This window comes from Saccopteryx leptura, chromosome 3, assembly GCF_036850995.1.
Source record: "Saccopteryx leptura isolate mSacLep1 chromosome 3, mSacLep1_pri_phased_curated, whole genome shotgun sequence".
Classification (NCBI taxonomy): domain Eukaryota; kingdom Metazoa; phylum Chordata; class Mammalia; order Chiroptera; family Emballonuridae; genus Saccopteryx; species Saccopteryx leptura.
This window is the reverse complement of record NC_089505.1, coordinates 21,087,894-21,113,013: the sequence shown is the minus strand read 5'-3', so window position 1 is coordinate 21,113,013 and position 25,120 is coordinate 21,087,894. Positions and strand designations below refer to the sequence as shown.

General features: G+C 39.3%; 1 protein-coding gene across 4 annotated transcripts in view; it reads left to right on the top strand.

Moving 5' to 3' along the window:
- UTRN (utrophin) overlaps positions 1 to 25,120 on the top strand; it is a 515,659-nt gene that overhangs the window by 236,799 nt on the left and 253,740 nt on the right. For all 4 annotated transcript variants that reach the window (XM_066373070.1, XM_066373071.1, XM_066373068.1 and 1 more), the window contains 6 exons: positions 1,394 to 1,543; positions 4,354 to 4,429; positions 6,418 to 6,632; positions 9,562 to 9,679; positions 12,915 to 13,120; positions 14,703 to 14,857. In XM_066373070.1, the coding sequence (XP_066229167.1) occupies positions 1,394 to 1,543; positions 4,354 to 4,429; positions 6,418 to 6,632; positions 9,562 to 9,679; positions 12,915 to 13,120; positions 14,703 to 14,857 (920 nt within the window). The remainder of the gene's footprint in view (positions 1 to 1,393; positions 1,544 to 4,353; positions 4,430 to 6,417; positions 6,633 to 9,561; positions 9,680 to 12,914; positions 13,121 to 14,702; positions 14,858 to 25,120) is intronic.

Here is a 25,120-nt window from a genome sequence, read left to right as displayed (position 1 = left end):
TGAGAAAAACTCCCTGCATGTTACTCTGGACTTAGTGTCATGGTTGTATTGATCCATTTTTTTGTTGTTGTTGATCTGCATCCAACAAGGTTATTTATAGTTATTTATACTATATAGAAATGCACAAAGATATATAGATATACAGGGGGTTCTCGGGTTATGACAATCTCAACATACGATGTTTTCAGTTTATAACGCTCTCTGCCATAAACACTTAAAACAATTGAGATGTGTTTCAGCTTGTGTTATTAGCATTGTACTTAGAGACTACATGGGCAACTAGTTTGGTTGCACATGACGTATGAGTAAGGGTGTTGGCGTCCCCCAGTACGCTTACCTACGCCATTCTGGACTATTAAAAGCGCAAGTGTTTGATTTGTGTTAGGTGCAGGTGTCCCCAAACTATGGCCCATGGGCCGCGTGTGGCCCCCTGAGGCCATTTATCCAGCCTACCACCGCACTTCCAGAAGGGGTACCTCTTTCATTGGTGGTCAGTGAGAGGAGCTCTGTATGTGGTGGTCCTCCAATGGTCTGAGGGACAGTGAATTGGAGCCCTGTGTAAAAAGTTTGGGGACCCCTGGTTTAGGGTGTGTTTTGACTTATACCAAAATTCGGGTTATGTCACTATTAAAGGAATGGAACTGTGTTGTAACCCGAGGACCCCCTGTATGAATATGCTCAAACATCCACAAATTTTATATATTTTGTGTTAAGAATAAAAAGACTTGTTATAGAACAATAAGCACAGTGCAATCATATTTTTATTTTTTAAACATGAAATTGGGTGTGTATGTAGATAAACACATAGGTATCAAAGTATGCCTAAAACCATACCTCCTAATTTGAAAAGAGATTTTAACTAAAGGACTGTGACTGAGGTATTTTGGGAAGGAAACTATTACTAATGATGAAAAAATATGTAGGAAGCAGTTATTACGTTTTCTTTTCAAAATGTAACCACAGATTAGTCTAACAAACCTGTTCCTGTTTTAACAAAAACTTTCAGTAGTTTTCGGGAAACATCCCTTTATACACAATAGAGGGGCCATCTCAAAGGGTGAGACAGCACATCAGAGCCGGCGGAGAGAGATGCATGAAAGGCTCCTGCTCCTTTCCTTTTCTTGGCCTTTCATTAGGTCAGACACCATTTTCCTCCTCTAAGAACAGAATGCTAAATTATGACTGTAGAGCTCACACGTCAGGTGGGGTCATTCCTAGAGCAGTTACAGTTTGCTCATGTACGTTCAGCTTTCTCATAAGTTGATTTTCCACTTAAAAAATTAAGTCCACATTTGTAGAACACTTGCCCATACTATGTGACTTTCTGATAGAGTCCTTGGACCTCCTCTACTGTGACAGCCTTCTGATCGCACCTCTCTCCTGCCACCTGCAGGACTTAAAGCAGGAGATGGATATGCAAGCCGAGAAGCTCGCGTGGCTGAACAGGACTGAACTGGAGATACTGTCTGACAGAAGTCTGAGCTTACACGAGAGAGAAAAGCTTTCAGGAAGCTTAAGAACCGTGAATTCGGCATGGACGAAGGTGTGCATTTGGAATTACTGTGACACCTCTCTCATATTGGTAGATTTTGTTGTCAGAGAGGTGGGATCATATAAGAACTTTGCTTTTAAGGATATCCAAATATGGGCCCGTTTTACCAGTGCTTACTAGTGTTTATAATTATGATTAGTTTTTATGTCTGTCATGGACAGAAGCATATGTTCTCAAAGAATGCTTTTTAATTTACATGCATTTTTTTGGTCTGTGGGATTTATATGTTATATACTACATTAAATGGTGAATATATATTAGAATGAGGCTATAAAAGGCCAATAATTATATTCTGAGAATGAAGACATTTAAAAACTCCTGATGCTGCACTTGACTTTTTATATATGTAGGTATGTTTTTTGGTGATTTTGTTCATTCAACATATCTTTACTAAGTCCCAGGTGGAATGTAATGGCATGTGGCTACATATATGACCAAGATAAGATCCTTTTTCTCATATCATTGCCTTGCTTTGTTTTTTTTTTTTTTTTTTTTCAGTCAAAACAGTTAAAAGCAGATAAAACTGTAGATCTCTATTTATGTTGGTTTGACACCCCCGCCTCAGAATATGTGGCCTGTTTGGAATACTGACTGTGTGTCTCTGCCCCTGGTTTGGAGAGAGCTCATACCAGGCATTTCCTTCCCCCTCAGTCCTCTTAGAATGGCAGCCAAGATTGTAAATCTAATGATGCCCGTGCTTTATTGATCTAGCCTCCCTGAGCGAGAGTTACTGTGCTGATGAGTCACTGTTACTGATGACGCAGGCATTTGTATCTCTGGCCGAGACTTCTGTCCACACTCCACGCTTTCCTGTGCCTCTGCCGGCTCAGCATCTCCGCCTGGCTGTCTAACAGGCATCTCCAAGTCCCGTACAGAATCGAGGTCCTGATCTCTACCCCCCAGACCCTGGGCATTCGTATACTTCTCCCACCTCAGCTACTGGCAATGTTATCTTTATTATAAGGTAGGCCAGACACCCTGGACTCAGCCTTTTGGTATGTAAATTATATCTCAACTGAAAAAAAAAACTAAACCTTAGAGCCACCCTCATCAACTTCTTCAAAATACATATCCATTTGATGTGTGGTTTGATGGATGGCTAGATAATTAGAGACACGTTGAAGCAAACATAGCAAACTGTCACCAGTTGCAGATGTTGGGTGGCACGTGAGTGTTCCCTGTACAATTATTTCAGCTTTTCCTAGGTTTGAAACTCTCATAAATTGGACTGCTTCTCCCCCCATCTGCCCCCTTTCCAAAGGCTTGTTTCTAGTCCCGTTATCCCTTTTCTTTCTTTCTTTCTTTTTTTTTTTTTTGTATTTTTCTGAAGCTGGAAACGGGGAGAGACAGTCAGACAGACTCCCACATGCGCCCGACCGGGATCCACCCGGCACGCCCACCAGGGGGCGACGCTCTGCCCACCAGGGGGCGATGCTCTGCCCCTCCAGGGTGTCGCTCTGTTGCAACCAGAGCCACTCTAGCGCCTGAGGCAGAGGCCAAGGAGCCATCCCCAGCGCCCGGGCCATCCCTGCTCCAATGGAGCCTTGGCTGCGGGAGGGGAAGAGAGAGACAGAGAGGAAGGAGAGGGGGAGGGATGGAGAAGCAGATGGGCGCTTCTCCTGTGTGCCCCGGCCAGGAGTCAAACCTGGGACTTCTGCACGCCAGGCCGATGCTCTACCACTGAGCCAGCCTGCCAGGGCTCCGTTATCCCTTTTCTTGATCACTACAAAGGTCCTTTCCCTGGGTTCCCTGTTTGCTTCTTTGCCCTTTGTCAATCTTTTCTCTACAAAGGAGCTGAAGTATTTATAAAAACGTAATTCAGATCAAGTAGCTCCTCTGAGCAAAATCCCGCTAATGGTTTTCTGTCCCATTCAGAGTAAAGGCTACAGTCCTTACTGTGACTTACTTAGCAGGCCTCTAATGTTCTGGTTTCCTGCTTTTTCTCTGACTTCAGCTCTACTCTCCCACCTTTTACTGTTTTCCAGACATGTTGGACCCGTGTTAAACATGCCAGGCTCAGCTGTGCATATTCAGTCAGAGTACCCATATTTAGCTCAGAATATGTCAGTGGGTGTTGTTTAGAATGGGGCACAGTGGACACTTTGGGAACACTACGTCAGATAAAGCCAGTGCTTTCTTTTTCCCAGAACCTCACAGCGATTTTACTCTCCCCAGGTGAATTAGGAATGTCCACGGACAGGCAATGCTGGTTGTGCAGAGAATTTCAACAAACACACTTTGGGAAATAATAGTGTGGGGCATTTCATTCATTCATGCAGTCACTCACTCACTGAATAGATTTTTTGACTAGACTCTCGCTTGATGCTGGGCACCTTTTAAGGACTAGGAACAATGGAAAGAATGTGTCACTCCTTGCCTGACCAGGCGGTGGTGCAGTGGATAGAGCATCGGCCCGTGATGCAGAGGACCTAAGTTTGAAACCCAAGGTTGCCAGCGTGAGTGCTGGCTCATCCAGCTTGAGCACGAGCTCACCAGCTTGAGTGCGGGTCGCTGGCTTGAGCCCAAAGGTCAGTGGCTTAAAGCCCAAGGTCACTGGCTTGAGCAAGGGGTCACTTGCTCTGCTGTAGCCCCTCGGTCAAGGCACATAGGAGAAAGCAGTCAGTGAATAAGGAGACTAAGGAGCCACAACGAAGAATTGATGCTTCTCATCTCTTTTCCTTCCTGTCTGTCTGTCCTGATCTGTCCCCTCTCTCTGTCTCTGTCACACACATACACACACACACAAAATGTAATCACCTTTATGTATATAGTACTCTTCTCTGTTTGGCCTGATACTGTAGGTATGCAGAGAAGTGCCTAGCGCCCTGAAGGAATGCATCGAGGAGCCCTGTTCCGTTTCTCAGAAAAGAATTGCTGGTAAGATACAGTTTATTCCTTAACTCTTTTTTTTATAAACATAATTAAATATTATGATTATGAGCATCATACATGAATTAGAGAAACCTTAAACTTGAAAGCACAATGCTATTGTCATTTCATTTTCAGTTATTTGAAAGGAACGTCTTCTTTAAACCCAGCACACTTTGATAGCCCTGAGTGTGCAAGGCACTCATGGTAGATAAGACTTTTTGCATTTCCTGAGACTAGAGTGGGGTGTGGGCATAACAGGGCCTGCTGAAGGGAAGGGATTGGACAAGTTGGGGCAAAGGGGAACTTGTAGTTTTTTTAGAAAATCAGCTGTAACCGTTATGCTTACATGGCCTGGGGGGAGTGTAATTAGGTGCACATCCTGACTGAAAACAAAGGTTTAGATATCCTTGGAACCAGGTGGGAGATGGGGATTTCGAAGAGTTCTCCTTCCCAGGGAAGCTATTTACTGACAAATGCTGATCACTTAGATGTGGAGGACAAAAGTCCTTCTCACAGTTGATTCCCTCCTCTCACTGCCCACACGGGAGTGTGGGCTCCGGCGCCATAACTGCTACACCACGCCTCACAGGCTCTCTGAACCTCCGTGCCCTGCCCTCTCGCTCTTGACTGTTCTTGGCCTTTTCTATATTGATTTTAAAATCAGAAATTTCAATCAATGACTTGTCAAGTTACATGCACACATGTTGGAGTTTTTAATTTGAATTGTGTTGAATTTACAGATTGGCTATATTTTTCAGATTATTTAAACCTCACCTAATATACTGTATGCTGAGGTGGGGCTTCAAATGGGTCTAATAATTAACGCAGCTACCTCATCTAAAGCTAGAGATAAACAACCAACCTCTCATGAAAAACAAAACAAGACGAACGCAAACAAACAACCCAAAGAAATAAATATTTACCCAGTTTTTGAAGAAGACAAGAATCTCTCACTTTAAACGTTCTGGAAAAACAATCTTCCAAGACAGATTTCTGGATTTGATCACCCAAATTAGATAACATGTATGTTAAAAAGAAAAACAAAAAAACACATTAAAAATCGTAAAATAGAAAGTATTTCCGGCAATATGGCAAGGGTTCCTCTCTCCTATAAAAATGAGTTCCTGCAAATTGATAAGAAAGCAGGTAAAGCAGACAGTTTTAAATTATACTGTATTTGGTTAAGAAACAAAAAATATTTACTCTCACTTATAATCAAAAATCTGGTAAGTGAAACACATGGTGAGAGCTGCGTGTTTATCCATTGAGATAGAATATTGTTGCTGTGGATGTGGGGTGTTCTGAGTTGCACACATGCTGCTAAAGTCTAAGTTCCCAACTCCTAAGGAAAACAATTTGGCAGTAAGTACTTAATACATTAAATTTTTCATGTGTTCTGACCCACTCATTCTACAGCAGTCTATACCAAAGTGTTGATCAGAAATGTGCAAAGTACTCTGTACAAAAAAGATATTCTTTGCAAGTTCTTTTTTTAAAGTAAAGCGTAAGGAGCCATCGAAGTAATCAGCTGTAGGAAAAGTGTTTAACAAACAGTTAGTGAATTTGTACATAAATGATCACATCGGTATCCACAGTGATGCATATTAAGAATTATTAATACTCATGGTTAAAATTAAGTAAAAGAGAACAGAAAAGTAAGAATAAATTGGATTTATAATTAAGGCCAACTTCTTGACAAAATAAAATAGCGCTAATTTTCTCACTGTTGATGGATATTTTATTTTCTCGTGGTATCGGTGTTAGTTACTCCTGAGTTCTTGCTGCCCTAGAATGTTGTGAGAATTGGCTCTATGGCCGCCAAAGACATAGGTATTACCGGAAATGCCTTTGCCACGTCAGTATGAAAAAAGAAAAACTGGTACCATTTTTTTTTTCCTTAATCTAAATTTTACATAAATACACAGATGTGTAGCACCACCGCATTCAGAATATCCTGTTGATTTAGTAATACTTTGCTACCTTTTTAATTTCAGCTCATCCTGCCACCCTGAAGGTGATGCTGGTCTCCTCTGCGTCAGATCTTCCCGTTCAGTCACCGCGTCCTTCGGAGATTTCAATTCCTGCTGATCTGGATAAGACGATAACGGAACTAGCCGACTGGCTGGTACTGATCGACCAGATGCTGAAGTCCAACATTGTCACTGTCGGGGATGTGGAAGAGATCAATAAGACAGTTTCCAGGATGAAAGTAGGTGCACAGTGTAGAGGCTCTTCCTGGGACACACGGGTCCTTTGTTTATCCCGTCTCCTCTGGGAGAGGGAGCTCAAGCAAAGTCTCTGTCCGACAGCCATCTCAGGCTAGCTCGGCAGAGGAGAGCTTTCTCTGCCTTTATGTGTGTAGGAAAGATCCCCTTTTCCAACTTCAGTTGTGGACTCAGTGTATATTTTAAGATCTAGAACTGATAATCTAAATCTAGCCCCATCAGTATAAATGGAAAACTAGTGTTACATTTAATACCTAGAGTGATATAAGATAATTTCCTGAAGTGCCTTTTGAACTTATATTTCATGATGAGCTCACTTGTTTAATTGCTGGCATGAAAAGTGAGAATTTTCTGACTATAATTTACACACACACAAATGTGTACACACACATACCGATTTAAAAAGTTTTTTTCATATTTTGTATGTACTAGATTCTGGGTAGTGTGTTGTATAGAGATATTAAAAAGAATATATTAGAGGCCCTGGCCGGTTGGCTCAGTGGTAGAGCGTCGGCCTGGCGTGCAGAAGTCCCGGGTTCGATTCCCGGCCAGGGCACACAGGAGAGGTGCCCATCTGCTTCTCCACCCCTCCCCCTCTCCTTCCTCTCTGTCTCTCTCTTCCCCTCCCGCAGCGAGGCTCCATTGGAACAAAGATGGCCCGGGCACTGGGGATGGCTCCTTGGCCTGTGCCCCAGGCGCTAGAGTGGCTCTGGTCGCAACAGAGCGATGCCCGGTCAGGCGCATGTGGGAGTCTATCTGACTGTCTCTCCCCGTTTCCAGCTTCAGAAAAAAAAAAAAAAGAATATATTAGATAGAAATTAGGAATGAACCGTAAAAGTATAACAGCAATTGCTAACTTTTATTAAGTGCTTAATGTATGCTGAGTGTTTTTGTAAGTAATTTACTTCTATTAGTTCACTGACTTCTTTAACTATTTTTCAGGTAGACACCAAATTTACAATATGCCCAATGGAGGCGAACGCGTAGAATGCACATAAGCAAACAAAACTCTGTGGCAGAGCGAAATGTAATGCAGGGACCTGGTAGGGGAGCCTGGCTGAGGCAGGAACAGGGACCTTTTAGGGGAGCCCGGATAAGGTAGGGACAGGGACCTGTTAGGGGAGCCCAGATGAGGTAGGGACAAGGCCTGTTAGGGGAGCCCGGATGAGGTAGGGGGAAGGCCTGTTAGGGGAGCCCAGATGAGGTAGGGACAAGGCCTATTAGGGGAGCCCGGATGTTACAGGGATGAGGACCTGTTAGGGGAGCCCGGATGAGGCAGGGACAAGGGCTGTTAGGGGAGCCCAGATGTTACAGGGACCTGTTAGGGGAGCCCAGATGAGGTAGGGACAAGGCCTGTTAGGGGAGCCCGGATGTTACAGGGACCTGTTAGGGGACCCCGGATGAAGAAGGGAGTTTCTTCCACAGTGCTGGAGGGCAGACAAGTGGGGTTTTCACACCCAGAGACAAGTGAATTACACTCCCGCTATAAGGAGCAGAATTGATAGAGACATGAGCTGAGGAAGCATGAGGGACGGTGGGTCGTTTGTGCGAGTAAGTGGAGCGGGAAATGAGATAGCAAACAAAGGCAGCTCCAGTTCACTCTGAAAGAGCTTGTTGGCCATGGGAAGCCCTTTGGACTTGTAGTCTGGAAGCAATGGCCTAGTATCTTTTTTCCTTTTTAAAATTATGGCTAGGGGCTGATGATAACAATGCCCTGCTTTAGTAGGAACAATGGGCATAGAGCAAGGGATGCTTAATGCAAAGGGAAGAGCGGCTACGGTGATGCTGTTGCAATTAGCCAAAATGAGGAATAGAGGGAATGAAACGTGGATGAGGGTTTGATGATTTAGTTTCTAATACGTTGGGTCTTTTGCCATTTAGAAGGAAATGATCGGCATTCGTTGAAATGTCTTTCTGGGACTCCGGTTGGAAGTTGTGAAGAATCCATTTAGGAATAATATTTGGCATTGTAGGAGTAGTTGACGTCTACAAAATTTAGTGAATTCATAAAGAGGATGATCTGGGAGAGAATCTGTGTCGCATTCTTTGTGCCTATTGAAATAGTCTTTACGGCTAGTTATTCTATACTTAAAACTCACCATTTTCCTGATATTAGCTTTTCTCCCATGTTCATCAGTGCTGAGAAATAAATTCCAGAGCCAACAGTATTTTTGTGTGTCTAGGGTTATTTAATTTGCAATTATTGCACTTAGTGTTTTTCTAATATCTCACCCCCATCCCTATAGGTGACATTAGATTGTGTTCATATCTGATGTAGGACTGTTATGCAAGGTATAATCACTGCAGAAATCACTGCTAATGATTTCAGAACATTTTTTTTTCCTTTTGGTTTTTAAAGGAACTTCTATTTTTTTAAATCTAATCCCTCAGACTTAATATAGCTGAGCTGCAAGTATTTTATTATTTCTTTTTGTGAAAACAAAGACCCATAGAGGTGAAGTGCCTCACTTGATGACCTAGATGAGAAGTGGTAGAGCTGAGATTTGAACCCAGGACTGGTGATTCCAAATTCTGCACTTGCTCTGCCACATCGCAGATGCCTCACTATCCTTTGCAGGAGGAAAAACGGCAACATGGATGTCAGCGCGCCAGTTTCGCCTCCTTAGTGTTCTTTTTTTTTTTTTTAATTTTATTTATTCATTTTAGAGAGGAGAGAGAGAGGGAGAGAGAGACAGAGAGAGAGAGAGAGAGAGAGAGGAGAGAGAGACAGGGAGGAGCTGGAAGCATCAACTCCCATATGTGCCTTGACCAGGCAAGCCCAGGGTTTCGAACCGGTGACCTCAGCATTTCCAGGTCGACGCTTTATCCACTGCGCCACCACAGGTCAGGCTCCTTAGTGTTCTTATAGGATAGCCTGTTAACCTGTCCTGATAACCGTGTCTTCTGAAACAGATCACAAAGGCCGACCTGGAACAGCGCCACCCTCAGCTTGACTGTGTTTTTACATTGGCTCAGAATTTGAAAAATAAAGCTTCCAGTTCAGACGTGAGAACAGCAATCACAGAAAAATGTAAGTAAAAAAAATAATAATAATTGGCCCTGGCCGGGTCGTTCAGTTGGTTATAGAGTTTTTCTGATATACATAAGGTTATGGGTTCAATCCCTGATCAGGGCATGTGAAAAAATCAACTGGTGAATATATAAATAAGTGGAACAATAAATCGATGTTTTTCTCTCTCTCTCAAATCAATAATAAATAAAATTTTTTAAAAATTATCTCATTATCCATTTACACTGAAAATAGTTTCGCAGAAACAGTCATACTTTCAAAGATTATTCAACCAGAAATTAATATTTGATATTTCATACTTTAATAAATATACCTTTCCCTTGTTTTTTATTTTTCTATGAACATTGTCAGAATTCCCTTATGAATTGTTTTAAATATTAATATTATTGCTTTTCAGTAATTACTGATTAATTAGGTTATTTACTTTTAAATTAATACTTCTTTTGAAGGAACCAGGAAAACAAAAATTAGACAAACTTGTAAAAACTCAAATCCGTTCTTTCATTATAATTCATTCACCAAAACCAGATCTTAGCATGTCTTTTAACTCATCTTCTCCAAATTCATTCCAAAAATAATTATTGAGCAACTACTCTGTGTCTGGCAGTAATTTGGTAATGCTTTAGCTAAAAACAAAACAAAACAAAACAAAAAATAAACAAACAACCAAAGCCACAATTTTTGTTTCCAGTTTAATTTCTGGCTTACAAACACCTGTATGTCATAGAGAACAAAGTCTAGATTCTCAAGAATGGATAGGCACAAGCGGTCTAATAATAAAAGAAGGGAGAAAGAAGTACAGTGGCTGATTCAGGAAAAATAAACCAACATTTCAAAACACTAAAAGTTCTCTGCTAACTCATGTGTTCTAATAATAAGCTCGTTGCTGCCACATTTATTTTGAAATTGAAACATACTTTAGAGACTTCTAGGGATGGTCACAGTCTGATTTTATGATCCCGTCTTCCACTACAGTCCTCGGCCCCATCTGTAGTTTTTCTGTACTATATATATTCTTTAATACATCCTGACATTTCTTATTCTCCTTACCTTTTTTCACGTTATTTTTTTCCTCTCGGCTTTTTCTCCCCAGATGAAATTCTACTCAGCTGATAAAATGTCACCCCCTTTGTAAAATCCTTCCCTGCCCTCTTCTCTGGTCCCTGGAGATTTCTATTTTTGGTTCCTGCTTGTGAACCGCCCCCCTCCCATCCCATAACTCCATTATGGATCTCACAGCTACTTAAATTTTCTCTCCCGTGCTCAGATTGTGAATATTCCAACTTTCTGGAGCCTCTCACAGTGCCCAGTACAAATTCTGTATTTAATTTGTGGCAAAATAGAAACTGGAATGTATTTTATCACCTTGTTTACTATTTCTCCAGGGGAGAAATTCAACTATTTCTTCTATAAAAAAAAAAAGTGTGTTTCGATTTCAAAATAAATGTGGCGGCAAAGGTTGTTAGAAGAGATGAGTTAGGAAAGTTCACTTTTAATGTCTCACAAGGTTGGTTTACTTTTACTGATTTGGCCATTGTCCTTCTTTCTCCTTCCCTTTATTAATTCATGGATTGCTTATGCCCGTTATGGAACTCTGGAGGGATCCCACTTCCTGTCGCGGGGCAGGAAAGCGTCTCTGCTTTCCCGACACCAGATTTAACAAGCCGTCTCCATTTTGCTTTTCCTGCCATCTTACATTTTTTTTTCCCAATGCCACTGTATTTGTCCAGAGTGGCTCATAAGGTTTTTGACAGGAATTTCCTTCTCCCAAATATCCTTCCTTTCCAATTTAACTCCCTCTTTCTCTTTTCTCTCCATTTTCTTACATAGAGGCTGCAGAGTCACTATTTTATTATATGAATTACCATTCTCAGCTGTCGTGTGCTACCAACAGCAGCCTGTTTTTAGCTCTTATTCACAATTAAAAGGATAATTTGCTTATTTTTATGATAAACCAGTGGTATTTATTTGCTGTCCCTTGATTTTTTTAGTTTTATTTGTTCAGCATAGAAAGATTCTATCGGTGGCAGAATTTGTCATAAGGACTCTCTGTAACTTTTTAACTGACGAGTAAAACATTATGATAGATCTGTACTCTCCTTAAGTTAAAATCTTAAGCAATTTATTTAAACTATTATTCAGACAGTATAAAATAAATCATCTGAAACATTTTTTTAGAATTATTAAATGTAAGTATAATTGTGGCTTTCTGAACAATCTTAAATTGTTAGCTTTCATGGTGTACTATAGCCCTGTATTACCCCAATAATTTTGCCAAAAGAAATGTTATCTTGTAGTTAAGTTCTTTTGGGGCTGGTACTTAACTACAGCCCTTCAGTATGTCTGGCGTTCAGAATATATTCTAGAAGTTTGTTTTTAACTTTCTATTTTCAGTGGGTTGTTGAGGATACTCAAATCTATTGCTTACTGGTACTTCAGTTCAAGATCATGAACTGCCCTTGAAGTAATTCATCAGAAGTCTGTTTCTCTAGAGCTCTCTTTTCCGAACTTCATGTTAAAAATGAGAAGGGAGGGGAGGAGAAGAGAGAAGAGGATGAGTGAGAGAGACAGAATGAAGGAAAGAGAAATAGAAATAAACAATAAAAAAGAGAGCAGAAAAAAGCCAGTATGAGTTTTGGGGTTTTTTTTGAATGATAAAGAACTGTTGGGTACACAGAACTTGCATCAACGTTACTTTGATTGTTTCTCTTGAACGTCAACATGGAAAAATACTTCCTTGTAGAAAGGTTTAATGCTACAATCAAACAAATGTGGAAGTCTTCTCTCTGAGAGTTTCCTTTTAAAGCCAAGACTCCTGAGCATCTCCTTTGCGAATGACAAGTGACTGTGTCTGTGTCGTAAAGCTCTGTCATAAAGTGCTGTCAAGAGTCTACCTGCCTCAAACCAGGTCCTGTAAATACAAAATGAGATAGGAAGTTAGTTTCCCTATAATTTTTGCTTTACCAATTTATAATAATAGCTATTTTTTTATTGTGAGGTATTTTAGTACATTTAAAGGTTAATTGAAGACTTTTCCTCAAGAACAGTTTCAGAAATATATCAATTATATATATAGTGTGGCAGACATATAGAAATTTCTTTAAAAATGTGCGTGTCAACTTGCCTCCTTCCTCTTGTCCCTAGTAGTCTTGTTTGTAATAAATTTGGTATTAGGCATTATCTCCCCTTCTGGTTAGTCACATTCTGGAATTCTTGTCTATAACACTTTCTCCAGTGGAAAAGGTCAGGAACCAGTGGGACAACACTCAGCATGGCGTCGAGCTACGGCAGCAGCAGCTGGAGGACATGGTTATCGACAGTCTGCAGTGGGATGACCACAGGGAAGAGACCGAAGAACTTATGAGAAAGTACGAGGCTCGACTCTACATTCTTCAGCAAGCCCGAAGGGATCCACTTATCAAACAAATTTCTGATAATCAAGTAAGGGTCATTAGATACTTTTGGGGGGGGGGCAATATTCATTTGTTGGATGTTACTTTTGTTAGCTGTAATTTTTAGGACTCTTGTTATAATGTTTTTCCAAATTCTTAGACTATACATTGAAATTTATATAAAGAGTTTGATCAGGAAGAATTCTGAAAAATTTCTGGAGGCATAGCAGATAGAAACGCACATGTAGCTTAAATGGACAGCTCACTGACTCCTTGCAAATAGAACACAGGCACAAACCAGCGTCTAGAAAGAGAACATTTTCAGTATCCCGAGGACGACTCTTTTGTTCCCTTCATCTCTACTCTGAGGGCTATTTCTGTCTATGAGACTTCTTGAGACTTTCATTTGAGGGCTTCTGGAGGGAACAAGTCAGGTAATAAGTAATAAGTAAGCACAGTTTCTCTTAACACCTTATAACCAAACTGTTTTATCAGTGTCATCAGAGCAGGTAGCTTTTGTGATCAGTTTGGTTATAGAGTTGGTATATTGAACATTTATGGTATTATTTTAAATTCTTTCTACAATCATGTAAAATGTTACTGAATTAGAGGTATGGCTTGTTAGGTTATGGTTTGGTGTAACATTTATATCCTTCAGATAGCCTAAGATGAAAGTGTGCATTTGTGACGAATATAATAACGAATATGTGGGAATCACAATCTAAAATATGAAGTATGCATTTATTCTTCACACGTATACACTTACTCTGGTTACAATTTAAAAAACAAGGGCTAGGTGTCCTGATTCTCTCTGTTTGTCCTATCTGCTGATTGTTTTCACCAAATGAATCAAAAGTAATGGCAGCAAAGCCCGTGACTCTTCACTAAGGGAACACAATTAAAAGTGACTCCCATGCTTCAGTCATCACATTCAGAATATTCTTTTCTAATCGGCAATATGGTTATTCTCTTCTGAAACTTTAGAGTAGGTTTTTCTGTTGATTGCTACAAAAAAAAACACTACAGAAGCTGTCCTTTGTCATTTAGATTTCCTGCGTAGCATCTTGATCTAGGGGCTCTGAGAGATTGAATAAGTGTGCCAAGGAACTGATGCCATTGGACATCTCAGCCTCAGTGTAGTTATTCAGCCTACTCTCCATAAACTTTGCTTGGCTTCTTGATCCGTTTAAGAAGTTAACATAGTAAACATACCCAGTGATCGAAGGATGAGAGACAGATGATTTTCGTATTGTCAGCCCTTTTCATTTCTCTAAGCATGTGTAGGGGAACTCTATAATAAATTAATTCCTATACAATTAATATTTCTATCAGGATCAGATGTATAGCAGAAGGAATGAAAAAAGGCAAATGTTTGGAGGAAATAAAATACCTAGAAGAGATAATAATTTGTTAATGTCATCTGCTAGGTACCTGACCACTTTTCTTAGACATATTCCTCTTTACTTCTATAATTATTTTGGTTTACACTTTCATGCAAGAGTTTGTCCAATAATTTGTTGCTTTGTTTTGACATGTGTGTGTAAAATATGTTAAAACCTATTGGGACTATTTTGGTTATACTAGTTACTGAGTGGACAAGTCTAACAAGTACATCTGAAATGACACCTTAGATATTGCTTCAAGAACTGGGTCCTGGTGATGGTGTCGTGATGGCATTTGACAATGTCCTACAGAAGCTGCTGGAGGAATATGGTAATGATGACACGAGGAACGTGAAAGAGACCACCGAGTATCTAAAGACATCCTGGATCAATCTAAAACAAAGGTAAACGCTGAGGCCCTGGCAGGTAAATGTCTGTTGCCAAGTTGAAAATTTGATTTCTTTGGCTTTCTCATAGACACATGCCAAAGCATGTGACTAATGGAAGTACGTTTTACTATAATTTCTTTTTAATTTTTATACTGTATGGAGGTTTTTCTGGAATAAGCCTAAACCTTGCCAGTGATTATTTATGGTTCTAATTCTTTTTATCCTCCTGGAGTTACCTAGAGAATGTCTTGTAGCACTGTGATGGTAAGAAACCCTTAGGTGTTCACAGCTGCCTTAGGGTAATATTTCATCCTCATGGTAATTAAAATAGTGTGCTGTTTGACCAGATCTTCCTCAGTTGAGGCTGAGAACACATGCATCCAACACTAGACACCTGAAATATGCTCTGTGTTTTTAGGGCTTAACTAATTTATTTTCTCCCATTACTCTGTCTAGTCGGTATATTTGGAACAGTCTAAAATAGCATATGGGTTTATAAAAGAGATTTTTATTTCACTTGAACACCTAGGATTTGAGGACCTATATATCAGTAGATAGCATCTTTTAGATGGCATATTTATATTCACCATCAGAAAAAATGTGTTTGTCTCCTGAGTAGTGTGGGGAGTGCGAGGGTTTAAGGGAATTATGACTTCACACACATATTTATCTATTTAAATACAACTGCTTGATACCTACGGTATCAAAATACATTTATTTTTCAGTGAATAAAATAGATAATATTAGAATGCTTTATGATATATATTACTGGTAAAAAGAATAGCTAAGCATTTCATAACAGTTTGACGTGGAGTCATTTTATATACTTTGAGAATGGCATCTTTAGTTAGAATTCCTAAAGTAGAGTTTTGGAAAAGTCAGTATAATGAGGGCAGTATACGAACATGAAAAACCTAGGTCCTGGCAAAAATAAGACTGGGGTAGCAAATGCAAAACTTCCTAAGTGGTTATAGCAGAGCATAGCTATATTACTGATCTTTCTAGCATTTTACGTAACTGTTGTTTTGCAACATGTTATTTGAATATAGTGAGGATCCCAAAACTAAGGCAGGGAAGAAGATGAATTAAAAACAGCTTTAAGGTACAAACTTCCAGTTATAAAATTAAGCTCTGAGGATATCATGATCATCATGGTGACTGACTGTAGTTAACAGTGCTGTATTGTATATTTGAAAGTTGCTTAGTGGGTAGATCATAAAGGTTCTCATCACAAGAAGAAAATATTTGTAACTGTGGGGACGGATGTTTACTAGACTTACTGTGCTAATCATTTCACAATATATACATATATCAAATTATTATATTGAATACCTAAAACTAATACTAGGTTGTATGCCAATTATATTTTAGTTATTTTTTTAAAAAAACAGCTTTAACACTAAGAGAGGTGGTCCTTCATCATACTTTATCTCTTCCACAAATTCATGTAGAAGTTATGACTTTATTTTTGTAAATAATACCCTCAAAAATTAATCATGGAGAAATGTGTGGCCTGCTTTATTTAGCACCCCCATTTTTTTTTTTTGCTTTTCCTTTGTAAATATTTTAAGACAGACTATAGCAGTCGTTAGATGGAAGAGGCAATTAAAAATGAATTATATTCCCAGGTGATCTTTCATTTATCATAGCTGAGACAGCCACACTGTTCCAATTTTTTGGTAGTTACAAGTAGTTTTCCTTATTCTATTCTTTCTCCACTTGCAGGGGGGTGTGATTACACATACTTATATCTAGACATGATTTTAGGGATACTGTTACCTATAAAATGGAAATAAAACCAAACTGCGATTCACGAGTGACAGCTTGGGTTTCTAGTATTGAGAGGATTTTCTTGTTTAAACACAGTGGCATTCACAATTTTTAACCACTTTAATTGGAGATCTTTCTAAAATGTACAAATCTTTCCTTGCCTTCTTAGACAAAGTGTGTGAACTTGTATTAAACATTTTTTTTTTGAATTCTTGGCATTATCGTGTAAACATAAAATTTTGTGAGTATAAAATTAAGGAACTTTGAGAGCTGTATGTAACCTTACAGTTCATTTAAACCAATATTTCTCAACCTTTTTTATTTATATGATCAGGTCCCTGAAATACCTTTTTAGATACCTGCCCTCATGAAATGATAATACCATGAGTATACTATGTATCTGTTTCTGTACTTTATAGTTGTGCCTTATACATAAAGAGAATAAATTTTCTTCCACTCCCCTCCTGCACCTTGTCCTGTCAAAGGACCACTTATCACCTCCCTGAAGAATGCACTGTCTGATGGATGCTCTCAGACTCAGAGAAGTTTAAATGACGTGGTCAACATCACATAGCATAGCTAAGACAGTGTTTTTTCAATACTAAATTATGATCATGTTCCGAGTTCTGAAGACTTGGTAGTAAATTTATTCAGGTTGCTATGCTTTCTGAGATTTTGAGCTTTATTTTTAGCGTATAAATTTTATTGAGCACTTCTCATCGTCAGGCACTATGCTAAACTCTTCCCATGCATTATTTTGTCTGATCCTCGCAACAGCCATAAAACAGACAGCATTTTCACCCACGCCGTGTAGGTGATTAAACTGCTTATATGGACACAGCTGGCATTGCAGTGCAAGCCTTTTGGTCTACGCAGCGAGCCTCTTACCTTCTTCTCCAATACTTGTGTTATCTCCTTTGTGATGAGAAAGTCAGCTCTTGCTGGTGATGGCTCCATGTGCTCGCTCTGAGATCTGTGATTCCACTTACTGGTTCTTATCTGTGTTAAGATGAGAAGCCCGATCTGATTAAAGCTGTGGGGCCTCTGGTATGAATAATGTCACACTCTGCAGTATGTGGCCATGGTGCCCTCTATGATGGCTGCCGAGAGGCCCTGTACCATGGCTCACCTCTTATCTCCCAGCTGTATTCTGAATATACATCACTGGCAGCCAAGTGCTGGAGGGATGTAGGGTTATTATACTTGCCAGTGGAATATTGTTATTGCAGGATAGTGTGTGAACTTTAATATCAGCTTTCAAAGGAAATGTTTTCTGTGAATTGTAATTGGCCTAAGTAATTTGGCCATTCACAGCGACAGGTCCATAGTCCCTTATCTGCAATGCCAAAATCCAATATGCTGAGATATCTGAAAGCCCTGACTTGACATGAGACTATTTATTAGAGTCTTGATTTATCCTGCATAGTGCGAATAGATTGTTCCTAAGTGCGGAGATATTAATGTGTTTGCTGCTTCAGATCCTATTTGGGGGTAATGTGTCATATAGATACATTCATAATAGTGCTCTAATGCGCAAAAAATTTTAAATTCTGAAACACAACTGGCTCTCGATATTTTGGATTCTGCATACAGCAGGTCTGTCTCTAACGTTTTAAACTGATTGATGTATGTTGGCCACTGCTCTTTCAACCTGTGATTTTTTTTTTCTTTTTCATCTCTTAATGCCAATTAACAATCTCTATTAGTACTGAGATAGCAATTGTTGAAATGTGTTCATAGTAACTTTTGGAGTGCAGATGCCCAATTTGGGTCTGAAATGTTATTTTAACCCTGGAGTGCCTCTGTGTGTGTGTGTGTGTGTGTGTGTGTAGATAGGTATGTGTTTATGTTTATATACACACATAGTCTCTTATATACATATACACACATAGTTATTTGTGCTGAATTATTGTTAAGGAAATGAGATAATGTAACTTTATGTGTTAAAGACTACCTTTAGACAATTAATTCCTGTGTATTTTGCTCCTTGCCCTGACCCCCAGAAGCTATGCTTTGCCTGACCTCTTTAAAAGCAATCCTCAGTGTGCGTAGGCAGAGTGGAAAGTGCACTGACTATGATGTCTTGTGATCCCTGATGAAAATCCCAACTTATTCACTTCCCATCTGTGTGACTTACCACACTCAAGCATGTTATTTCAAATCACTGCCTCTTCCTTTCCTTGTTTCTAATGCGAAGAACATATCTAAGTGCAGGATTACTGTGAGGATCAAACATTATGTGCAAAAGTTTCTCATCCCTGTTATTTGCTCACCAAAAGGTTAGCCAGATTATCGTCGTGTGCTCTGTGATCTGATGTTTTCCTTAGAGATGCACTGCCCTGCCTTCGGTTTCAGGGGACTGGTGAAGTCAGCAGAAGGCTGAGCCAGTACCAGTTGTTTGGTCTGTAGTCATTTTGAACAGTCTCTGTGTGCATTAATCACAAAATAGTTGATTATTTGATTTACTGAATGCAGTATAGTACTCCAAGTTTGTTACCAGATGAAACTGTTAGAATATGTGACATTCTCGGCGAGTGTCTTAGTCCGTTCAGGCTGCTGTAACGAAGTACCCCAGACTGGGTGGTTTATAAACAAGGGAAGTGTACTTCTCCCAGTTCTGGAGTCCAGAAGTACAAGGTCAGGGTACCAGCATGGTTGAGTGGGGGACCTCTCCTGGGTCACAGACTGCTCAGTGTACCCTCCCTGGTGGAAGGGGTAAGGGAGCTCGCTCGGGACTCCTTTACAAGGGCACTAATCTGCTTTTATGACCTAATCACTCTGCAAAGGCTGACCTCCCTCACATTGGGTTTAATATTATAAAATAGGAATTTGGGGAGGAACAGACACATTTGGACCATAGCATTGGATAAGATCATCATAGGTGCTGACTTCACATTGCATTTTATGTTTTTCTGCCTAAGCAGAAGTCTAACCATCCTGGAAAGAAAGGGTGTAGTTTTAAAAAGACAATTATTTCATGTAAGAGCCACAAATGCAGCTTTATGTAGTGAATAAATTCCATTTTCTCTTCTTGCAGTGACACTGTCTTTCAATTCATGTTCATTAACTTATTAATAATGGCCAGCTGGACGTGTGGGAGATGCATAGTTCACAAAGGGTCACATAAATACTGTGTCTGTGAGGGACTGAATCTGTAAAGCCCTTAACTATTTTGAGAACAGATTATAACTGTAGCTGGTAGCTCAGTGGATAGGACATCAACTTGGCATATGGACATCCTGGGTTTGATTCCTGGTCAGGGCAAACATGAGAAGTGACCATCTGCTTCTCTTCCCCTCCTTCTCCCCCTTCACTCTCTCTCTTCCCTTCCCACAACCAGTAACATCATTGGTTTGAGCGGAACCCTGGGCACTGAGGATAGTTCCATTGGTCAGAGTGCATCAGCCTCAGGCACTAAAAATGGCTTCTTACTCTAGTATCGGCCATGAGATTGCTGGATGGATCCTGGTCAGGGCACATGCGGGAGTCTCTTTCACTATCTCTCCTCCTCTCACTTAATAAAAAACAAAACAAAACAAAAAACATATTACATTCCAAAATTTAAATTTACCTTTGATTGCTTTCCCAATTTTTTTTGTTGTATATTTAGAAACTTCCATTATTTCTGTTATCACTATTTTAATAGTGGTTGTTTATTTTCCCTAATCATTAATAAAAATGAAGCATTTTTCTTCTGCAGTTATCCATTTTATATTTTGTCAATTTCTTTTTTTTTTTTTTTGTATTTTTTCTGAAGCTAGAAACGGGGAGAGACAGTCAGACAGACTCCCGCATGCGCCCGACCGGGATCCACCCAGCACGCCCACCAGGGGCACGCTCACCAGGGGTGACGCTCTGCCCACCAGGGGGCGATGCTCTGCCCCTCCGGGGCGTCGCTCTGCCGCGACCAGAGCCACTCTAGCGCCTGGGGCAGAGGCCAAGGAGCCATCCCCAGCGCCCGGGCCATCTTTGCTCCAATTGAGCTTTGGCTGTGGGAGGGGAAGAGAGAGACAGAGAGGAAGGAGGGGGGTGGGGGTGGAGAAGCAAATGGGCGCTTCTCCTATGTGCCCTGGCTGGGAATCGAACCCGGGTCCCCCGCACGCCAGGCCGACGCTCTACCGCTAAGCCAACCGGCCAGGGCTCAATTTCTTTTAACAGTGATCATTAGAAGATACTTATATTGAGACTGTGTCCGATGACCTGACATCAACCAGGCTCCGCCTTTGTGCTCTTAAAACAGAAGCTATAGCTGCTGTCACTCCCACATCAGTGACCCTGGCCCTGGGTGGGGTGTACGGGTAACTTATCCTTCTGGCCTGTTCATCAGTCAGTATGAGGTTCAGAGATCTGGGCCAGGCAGCTTGATTTATCTTCTCAGAAGCTTACTTACCTCCCCAAAAGTCACTTTATTTTCAACCTGTTTCTTTTATTATTTTTGCTAGCATTTTATTTTCAGTTTTTTCTACTGAATTGGGAAGGATGCTGACAAAGTATAAAAATTATAATCTGTATTTTCCTCTTTTGTGATATTGTTTTAATATTCAGTCACTATTTTATTGCCTTTCCAAAACCACACTGTCTTTGTAGTATATGTCTAAGAATTCTAATGTCTTCATTTTATGAAAGTTAAGCTCAAGCAGTGAGATATTTTGAGTATATTTAACGCCACAATAAACAAACCAAAGGACCAGTGTTTGTTGTCTTCTGCTTTCCCTTTGTTGTTAATTAGTTAATTAATCAAATGTGTATTTATCTTCCTCTATTTGTCAGGCTTTGTCATCAGCTCCTTGCTTTGGCCATAAGCAATGCCCTCTGCCTACTCCCAGGAAGCTGAACTTCCATAGGGAAAGCCAGGCTGAAAATAAGAAATTATGATATAATTATAGGTGCTATTTTGGAGGAAAAGAAAATTAAGGAGGTATACATAAGAGAGGGACTTTTTTAGCTTGGGTAAATTTAGAAAGCACAATTTAGAAGGCAGTTGGGCTGATTCAGGTTAAGAGGAACCATCCGAAAAATATTCTAGAGTAAACAGCAAATGTAAAAGTCATAAGGCAAGAAAAGAGTATTTAATGTGGTTGAAATATAATGAATAAGGGGGTTTGAGATATAATAGAAGAGGGGGGGGGAAATACACATTAATAATAATTCCAATAGCTTTTAATAATTCCAATAACTTTTCATTGTACTTGTAGTATCCAAACTCCAAGGAAGTGACACAAAAATACTAAATTTAATCTCTGAATCTTATGTGGAGAATAGATTGTAAGGGCACAAGACAGAAATCTTGTCATTGGAGATATCTGCTGTGACTAATTCTTCATTAAATCAACTGCATTTCCCCAAAGGGTGTTGTAATATATTTTCCAGCTAAATCTTATTTTAGTTACGAAAGAACAAAATTACCTTGTGAAGGTACCCACTGAAAAGCTGAAACCATGTTTCATTGCAAGTTTTCTACATGCCACTCAAACTACTGATGCTACCATTTTTCTGCTCTAAGAAAGATAAATATATTTAAATCTCATGCAACTGTAAAGGTCACCTTTTAAGTATAACAGCATTTAGTAACACATATTTGTAGGTTTTCTGAGATGCTTTTTCCATTAAAGTCTAAAAGAAAGAAATATCTATTTATGTTCAGGCACTCTTTTGACCAATTATAAGCACATGCACACTAGATTAACTAATACATCTTGTAGCTTAAAATATCAAGTGTTATTTAACATTTTAAAAATAATATTTAAACAAGGCAGTTATGTGGGTGGCCATGTTTTGTTATGCTCCAAAATAACTCTAAGCTCTTTTGATTGATGACTATAAACTATTTTGTAATATATCAGCTGCTTTTATAACATAAATCTCTTTAAAAGCTTAGAGTTTACATTTTAAGAATCTCAGTTTCCTTTAACGTAAACTATTATGAATCTGTCACCAATGAATTCCTTTAATCCTTTATGGGAAGCTCTATATTTTTAGCCTGTGCCATTTCTTGTACTAAAGAATTCTATAGTTTGTTACTTCTGTTTGAAGTAAAAAACATCTTGTTTCTCCTATAGTTACCCTTCTACTTCAAATGTTTTATCTTTTAAGTTTTCAGCCTGTTCTTATTCTTTATGATTTGTAGGTTAAAAAAGATTTTTACAAAACTTTTCTGCCTTTGTCTAGTAGCCACAATTTCCTAACCTTCAAATGATTTTTTTCTATAATAGTGGTCCTTCCCCTCTATTCTCTCATTAGATTTCTGAGAACTTCCCTGAGCTCTGGTCTTTATTGAGACGCAGAAATCAGAACCGGCTGTATAAGCTCTGCATTGCGAACTGTAGACTAATGTAAGTTTAGTGCTGGATGTGCTCTCAGGAAACTTCCACATGAATACTTCCCAACCTTTCTGCTTTCTGCACACCACACATCCACTCCTGTCAGTCTCGCTGCACTTACATGCGGTGATTCTTAAAGCAGCCGAGTTTGAAGCTAGGGATGGGGTGGGAATGGAGAAACTCTTCAGGCAGGTTTTATCATCTTTGTGATGTGATGGATTTTGTAGTCTTAAAAGGATCCTTGGAGAATCTGAAATAGGTCTCTTACTCGTCCAGACCAAGCATCTTATTTTAAGAATGGAAAAAAAACCCAAACAAACAATTGGAGAATTAAAATGATTTGCCCCAAGCTTTATAGCTAATAAGTGGCAGAGGTATAAAATTTGGTTGTCTTCCTCTGAGAGCAATGCCCTCCTGACATTTCTGGTAATTGATTAGCCTGTGTACTAAAGAGTACATATAATCTCCTGAGCCTCTAATTTTAGCAATTATTTTTGTTCTTGTAGTGGTAAGATACATCATGTGAAAATCCTTGAAAATGGATAAAGGATTTTTGGAGTGTCCAGTACACCATACTCTAATCTAATACCATACTCTCGATCTAATTTTTAAAATGACTAAAATGGGCGGTGTGGAGAACTGATACCTTTGAGGTATATTCTATTGAATATTAGCAGTTTCACAGAGAATTATATTAATTAAAAAATTAGAGTATAAATTAATATACTGTATATACTATGATTATAAAATTTTTAAACATGTATTTATTGTAATGTGGAGATAATTTGGACTGCTGTAAATAGAGTTTAGTTTTCAGTATGTTCGTTATTTTTTAGTAGTTGATTCCATGCATGATAAAAAAGTATGATACCAGAGAGATGTGAATTTAAAAAAAAATCTTCTGCCTGACCTGTGGTGGCACAGTGGATAGAGTGTCAACCTGGAATGCTGAGGTCACCAGTTCGAAGCCCTGGTCAAGGCACATACGGGAGTTGATGCTTCCTGCTCCTCCTCCTCCTCTCTCTCTCTCTCTCCTCTCTCCTCTCTCTCTGAAAAATGAATAAATAAAATCTAAAAAAATTTTTTTCAAGATATTTTTAATTAAATTGCATGAGTTTAGGTTTCTACCCCCCTCGGGCCTGGTTCTTGATGCTTGTTGGGTGTGTGTGTGTGTGTGTGTGTGTGTGTGTGTGTGTGTGTGTGTGTGTATGTATATAATTGTCTCTTGTATATAAGGAATCCTCTGACTTTGTCCATAGAGTTCTCAGACATTTACATCTTTTCCTCTAATATGGACATTTTAAGGTTTATTAGAAATAATGCATAATGATCTGTTTTTACTCTAGCTGTTTGCCACATAACCTATTATGTACATATAAAATGAAACTGTTTGACTTAATTGCTAAGTTTTATCTGAGTGTCTTTATTTTTTTATTTTTTTATTTTTTATTTTTATTTTTTTAAATTTATTCATTTTAGAGAGGAGAGGGAGAGACAGAGAGAGAGAAGGGGGGGAGGAGCTGGAAGCATCAACTCCCATATGTGCCTTGACCAGGCAAGCCCAGGGTTTCGAACTGGCGACCTCAGCATTTCCAGGTCAACGCTTTATCCACTGCGCCACCACAGATCAGGCTATCTGAGTGTCTTTAAAACAAGAATCCTCTGTTCGTGGTTAATTGCACGTGTGTACTCCTTTGATTTTTTTGCTTTTTAACAACTGTTTGGGACAGGCTCTCTTTGCCTATTGCTAGTGTTTTTTACTGTTATGTTTTAGTAATTGTAAATATGGGCAGGCTTAGGTGGAAGATAAAACACCACCGCCAGAAACATCTAAATTCTAATGGGTAACTTATAAATTTTAAAAACTAAAGAAATGTAGGAACATGATTACCATAACAACAACAGCAACAACAAAAAAACATTAAAAAGAACTGAAAGGTTTATAACAAAAAATCATAATTCTCTCACTCTTCACCACAATCCCCCTCCATGGAGGCAATAACTTTTTCCTCTTTAGCTTCTCATGATATCATATATTTCCAGATGCCAAATAAAATGACTATGCTATTTTCTTTCAATTCATCAATATTAGACATTGTCTATTGACATTTTGTTCCGGTAGATACAGGGTGGGGCAAAAGTAGGTTTACAGTTGTGAGTACATGAAATGGAATTTATTCTTGTATTA